This window comes from Antrostomus carolinensis, unplaced genomic scaffold, assembly GCF_000700745.2.
Source record: "Antrostomus carolinensis isolate BGI_N321 unplaced genomic scaffold, ASM70074v2 scaffold45282, whole genome shotgun sequence".
Taxonomy (NCBI): Eukaryota; Metazoa; Chordata; class Aves; order Caprimulgiformes; family Caprimulgidae; genus Antrostomus; species Antrostomus carolinensis.
Genome location: NW_010302541.1, coordinates 16287 through 22595, shown reverse-complemented (window position 1 = coordinate 22595; position 6309 = coordinate 16287). Strand labels below are relative to the sequence as shown.

General features: G+C 40.1%; 1 protein-coding gene across 1 annotated transcript in view; it reads right to left on the bottom strand.

The window, feature by feature from the left end:
• The window catches only part of LOC104521734 (leukemia inhibitory factor receptor-like), an 11820-nt gene extending 9849 nt beyond the window's left edge, over positions 1-1971 (bottom strand). The window contains exons 1-2 of the mRNA XM_010163816.1: positions 1890-1971; positions 1058-1178 (exon numbers count right to left, since the gene is read on the bottom strand). Of these exons, the coding sequence (XP_010162118.1) occupies positions 1058-1178; positions 1890-1971 (203 nt within the window). The remainder of the gene's footprint in view (positions 1-1057; positions 1179-1889) is intronic.
• Between the last annotated feature and the right edge of the window lie 4338 nt (positions 1972-6309).

Here is a 6309-nt window from a genome sequence, read left to right as displayed (position 1 = left end):
CCTCAGGGAGGTCTGCACGAAGCTCAGCCTTCAGTCTCTGCTTCTGGGACCCAAGCCTGTTCTCCTTTGCTAAGGAGAAACAGCAGCAGCTTCATGGCTCTTCTTGTTTAGAGAGCAGTACCTCATGAACTCTGCACTCCTGAACTCAACTCTGGCTGCAATGTCACATATACGTATTGTTTTGTACAGAAATGATAGCTGGCAATGCAGGAGGAATAACTAAACACAAAATCAAACATGTAGGTGGAGGAAGTGCAGCCAAGCCTTGGGACCCTAAGGACAAGTCTGAGCTGCCTGCAGAATTTACAGGAAAAAAGACAGTACAAATATCTGGATTGGGGGCAGGATCAAGATGCAAAAAGGATTTTAACTCATCCCTAGCACATGGTAAGTATTTGGCAGCCCTGCAGCATGGGGAATTGCACATGTAGTTCTCATTAGTTAAAAAACACACTGAAGATTTAGGTTTTTTTAACATTTCTCAAAACTTTCCACTCACGTTCACTTTGTGAAAGCTATTATAATTGTGGAATAATTTTTACGTTTCCTGTAATACAATGCTCTCTAGACAGTTTAAAATTTACAAATTTATAAGGGTTATAAGACAGCCACCAAGAGATTTTTCATGTTTTTCCACACGTGAATCTCAACACTTATGTCATACATTCTACTGATCTGGCCCATAACATCAGGATTTGCTTCTTCCAACTACAATTTCCTTTTGGATTGAACCTGGTATGAAGATGTCCCTCATGAAAACTCTGAGCAAGGGCTAGGCAGACACAGAGAAGTCTGAGTAAACGAGAACATCTTCCAGTCCTTTGAAGAGAGCAAGCAGGAGATTTTGGCAGGAGAATTGTTAGAATGAATCAAGACTTTGCCAGAAACTCCACCATTGCCTGAGTTAACAGTGCTTGGAGGGAGCACCACCCAAGAAAAACTGATGAGGAGATACTGGGAAACAACAGCATCACAAATTCCATGGGCAGGGACTAAGGAATAACTATACTTTCATCACAATTTGGTAGTTTTCAACCAGGTATAATAGGGGACTTACTTTGTAGTGTAGCAAAAGTCAGTTTGTCCATGTCTTCCTTTAGGAGAGACATCCCAAGTACAGATCATTTTACGTAAATTGTGTGTTACACATTTCAAATTCTGGGGGTGTCCCAGAGAACCTGAAATCATATAAGAAACAGAGTCACAAACTGCAGGTCAAAACCGACCAATTGTAAGATGACTGCTATTGTTCACATATATAGTCATTCTTCTTGTACTTTTATTGCATGCATGTCTGGCCAGTATTTTAAGGCTGTTGAATGATTTGTACGCCTGATTGCAGACAGCTACAGACTGCCAGATTTCTACAAGTACCTAAATCTGGGTTTATATTTGTGTGCAATGACACAGGCAGCTGTTTCTTTCCACAATACCCCTTCCTAGCCTAGCCTAATAAGCAGGCTTTGGGCCAATGGCAAAACCGCAAGCTTTGAGGATAAACTTAATGAGTTTTTTGCTCTCCTCCATTGGAGGGCAATTAATGACAGAAGGGCAATTAATGATAATGTGTGAAATTGTCACAGACAGCCGACATACAAAGCAAGAAGCTGTGCACACAATGTGGACATTTACACCAACCACATATGCAGACTATCACAGTTGTCTTATGGAGAATTTAACACCCAGTTTTGCACTGGTTTACAAGCTGCCACTGGTTGCTAGAAAGCAAAGACGAGGCCTGGTAGCACCCTATCCCTAGGATGGTGTGGGACCACAGAGGTGACAGTTTTTGATCATATACATAGTAGGAAAGCAAGGTAATTAAATGGTGTCAGTTCAGAAGCTACAAAGAAAAAAAAAAATAGTGAATTATTTTACAATTAACTCACCTATCTCTTGGCTATATATTAAGCTTCTTAAACATAAAATAGCTAGTGCTAAAAGGCAGCGGAGGCTCAAATTCTTCCACATTCTTCCACTGTTTGTTTTCCGAACAGCAGCTTCAAGCAGGAATAAATATCATCTTCCAACAAGCTAGTCAGTTCTAAAAATAAAAACAAAAACAAACAAAAAAAACCCTTTTGAAATTCCTGAGTTGGTACTCCACAAATACTACTTTTTGTTCCATCTACTTTTCTCCTTCAGTGCCACTCCCAGGCGTAGCAACTCCTTTCTCTTCTTTGTCTGGCAAGCAAATATTTTCACTGTCCCAACCACTCTTTGATGCATGTGTTTTCAAAGACAACCTCAGGAATCACAGGTATATATAAAACTCAACTGTCCACAGGCTTCCTTCAGGACTATCTGAGGCCAGAACAGAATAGACACGGCAGGGTATTCCCCTAAAACAGGTCTTTTCAACTTAGCTGAAATGTCATATTCACAAAGGGTCTTGTATGCCATGAATGCAAATGTCCCCTGTTTTGGATACGGGTTTAAGGGGACAGGAAAGCCCATCTGTTTTCCTGTCCCCTCTGCTCACTTTTTGTATTGCTGCTATTCAAAGCTATGGGATGCCTGAGACACTGCAGAACCAGATCTGATCACCTAGGATCACTGTTCAATCCAGTGTTAATAATGTCTGGAGGAAAAAAAATGAGAGCCATTTCTCTACTGAAAGATACTTGTTGCTATAAATATTGATCTTAAGGTAAAAATTATCTAGACTATTAGATTTCATGTGTTCTTTGAAGATTAATGGGTTGCACATTTTCCAAAGAGAAGTTCAACTGTTCAGTGTGATCTGGGGAACACATTCAGTTCCACTTACCCATCAGCCACCACTGAGGTTTTGTTCTTAAAAAGAACACTGCAAAGCTTATCCTAAAGCCCAGCCAAACTCTGCTGCATTGTTTCCCTGACAGCTGAAAACTGAAGACTTGAGAACCCTCACAGAGACCCTAACTCCCAGGTAGCAAGGAGCCTTCTTTCAATGACCAACAGCAGGAGCTGGGACATTTTCAAGTAAGAGCACTGCTGAGCCAGCCTCTTCTACAGAGCAGTTTTCTAAAACTCACATTCTGTCCAGGCTACTTCTTTTAAAAGTCTCAAGTGGAAAAGCTCCTGACCTTGTCTTAGGAGTTTCATTGAAAGCTAGATGCACATCGCTGTCAGAATAACAGACTTTGCCTAAAAGCCTCTGTAATTTTAAAAGAAACCTCTTTCCACTGAAGTCACCTGTGCCACCACGAGTATGCTCCTTTATCCCTGCCATACAAACATGTAGTTTTAATTACTTTTTTTTTTTTTTTTAAGGAACTCTCCCTCAGGGAACAGCTGGGAGTGCCCAAAATACTCTTCTGTCCCTCACCAATCTTAACTGTCTGAGGAGAAACATACCGGCATTATCTCAAATATTCCAGAGCTCTTCACATGGGGCCACTTCCCTCCTTCTCTTGGTCTGCAATAAACAGACTGAGGAAAAGGCCCAAGCAGCATTGGAGCTGAGAGAGACACTATGGTAAAGGTCAGTGTTATATCTGGAGGGAAGAAATACCCTTAAAACTTGACAATTACTTTATTTTCAACATGTTCTCAAGACACCTGAAGACCCTGCTAAACATATATGCATTTAAGCTATGCTACTGCCAGACACATTCAGTTCTTCTTTTTATATATTCCTAAACTGTAATATCCATGACATGCAACTTGTTAAAGGCCAAATAAGAGTGAAGTTCAACAAATCCAGGTTCAGCTGAAGATCAATCAAGAACTCACCAGGATATATAATAATATAATCTCTGTGCCAGAATCCCCCACTGCATTTTGGTTTCTCTCAGGGTCTTCATATGGTATTTGTCCGTGTTACTTATGAAAACCTGGGATGTTAGCTCCAGGTTTAAACTTTGCTCACAAATCTCTCGCTACATCAAAAACTTGAAGAACACTCAGACAGACCTGGGAGTTACATGAATGAAATGACTGATTTCCCTTTGCTATGTACATGTAAATCACACCTGTTTGTCAGTACTTCAGGTATTTCTTCAAAGGCTATTTCTGGTTTGCAGAAAAGCCCAAAATAAAAATGTCAAGTTTTATATCAGTTGATAGTCCCCTAGCAGCCAGCAGAAGCCAAGGAAAGAAACAAAAAAAGGGAAAGCACTGATGTCACTTGAAGGAGAGAAAACCGCATTGTGAAGCTAATTAAACCCCAAGCCTCTCACTTTCTAAACACATTATCTGTACAGGATTGTGCAAAACCTGTTTGGTCATGCCACGTTTACGAGGCAGATTTAGCAACTAGACGTGTGTGCGTGGTTCAAGAAAATCTTCTGATTTTCTGGACACTCTTTCAACACATAGCATACTGAGTAGTCCCCCCACTGCAGAAGTTTTAAGAGTAACATCATAGCAGTGAATTACAAGAAATTTGAGTCATACCAAGTTCTCCTAACTCAAAGCATAGTTTTAATTTCTATTTCAGAGTCAGGCACCAAAGGGAACCTATGTACTTTCATGCAGAGCATGTTGAGTGTCTTGTAAACCACAATCTTTTGTAAGAAGCATAGACTCTCTGGCTCTTGTCTTCTCATACACATTTTATAGCTTGCTGAAAAGTTGGCAATTTGAAGCCTCATGTCGCATAATTAAATGCCATTAGTCAGGATAAAAGATCCCCATTTATAGGCTTGTTTTAATTATAAAGTTACACAATAATTGAAGTAATTTAAAAATAGGACGTTCGCTTTCTTTGTATGAAAGCTGCCTTCCATCAGTTCAAGACTAATGCAAACAAGGCATGGAGGTTTTTCCTTACCCTGGAGAGACAGGAAAAGCATGTTATCCTCTAAGAAGATGTACTCTTTAAGATGGATAAGACAATATAAGAGTCAGAGATATTTGTTTAGGACAAGAGAGCTCTTCATTGTCAGATGAAGGCAAATCTTGACTGAGGCTGGCTGGAATGCAACAGGAGCAGTTGCTGCTAAGTGCAAATGTCTTTATATTGTAAGTATTTATTTTTTAAAAATTATATGAAGGGAGGCTGGATCATTCTCTCCACTAGAAAGAGTAAGTGCAACTAAACTATTTTTAACAGATGTCCATCTCAAAAAAACATCAGCAATAGCACATCTCATAACTATCTCATTTCCTTGGGCAATCTATTAGTGTCACTTCACTGGCAGCATCATTAGTGCTCCCAATGTGCTACACAACTATCTCTTGCTCCATTTTAAGTACATTACTTTGTCCTGTCTCCTGCAGACAAAGAACAATTTATCCTCTGCCTTGCAGCAACCTCTTACATAGAAGATGACTGATACCAGGTCTCTCCTAGATCCTCCCTTAAAAACTCTGATTTTTTTCACCATTTCTCAGTCTCAGTTTCTAGATTTCTGATCATTCCTGGAACAAATATTTATCTGTGGACCAAATCTGCTGTATCCTCAGCTCTGAAATATTTCTGACCCCTGAGGCCTGAGCATTATCAAGCACAATGAAGAAACTTTTCTAAGGCAAACCTGTGCAGAGCCATGTTTACACAGCCCATGCCATATTTGCTTTTCTCTCAACATTCAGATCTTGTTGACTCAATTTCAGCGTCCGATCCAGCCCCGGATACTACCGTATAAAGCTGCCACGTAGCTGTTTACCCAGTACTTCAGACTCCAATCTCATCCTCAAATGGACTGAAAACCTCTTGACTTAGTGTGAACATATTTGCACAGCAAATTCATCTTAAAGGCCTTGCCTGAAAAGGACTTTCACTTTTGAAATTTTAAAACAACAAAAAAGCCTCCTATAAATCAATGCTGAGGAACAACATCACGTGTGTACCCAAAATGTATTCACATGCAAATTCATGCCATACCAAAAGCAAAGGCATGGCAGGCTTCAGTATGCAACTATGCGCCCATATTTAAGAGCAGCTATAAAAGCAAGATTCCACAATAACTGTTGGAAGCTACAGTACATGGAGATGTCCTGACTTCTGCTCAGGGCTGTATGTTCTGCAGAGGAACTACTCTTGTGTCTGTGGTCAGAAAAAAGTAATTTTAAATTGCTTTTTATGCAGATAAGCTAACAAAGGAACAATTAGATTCAGACTCTTAATCACTAAAGCCAGTGGATGGTGGCCCTTATTTAAAACAGCTCAATACCAGCTGTGGACTTTTAAATTACTTTTAAAGATGTTTTGATGCACACAGTGCACGGACGATGTAGGTAAGAAAGGGAAAGTACTCCAAGTCAATAATGTGCATGGGGGAAAACATCTGTGGAGAGCTTTCCTTCAGAACCTTGTCAGCTATAAAGAAGGTTAAAGGTTCTGTGACAAGCTGAGAAAATGAGGGCAGCACCAGCTGTTTG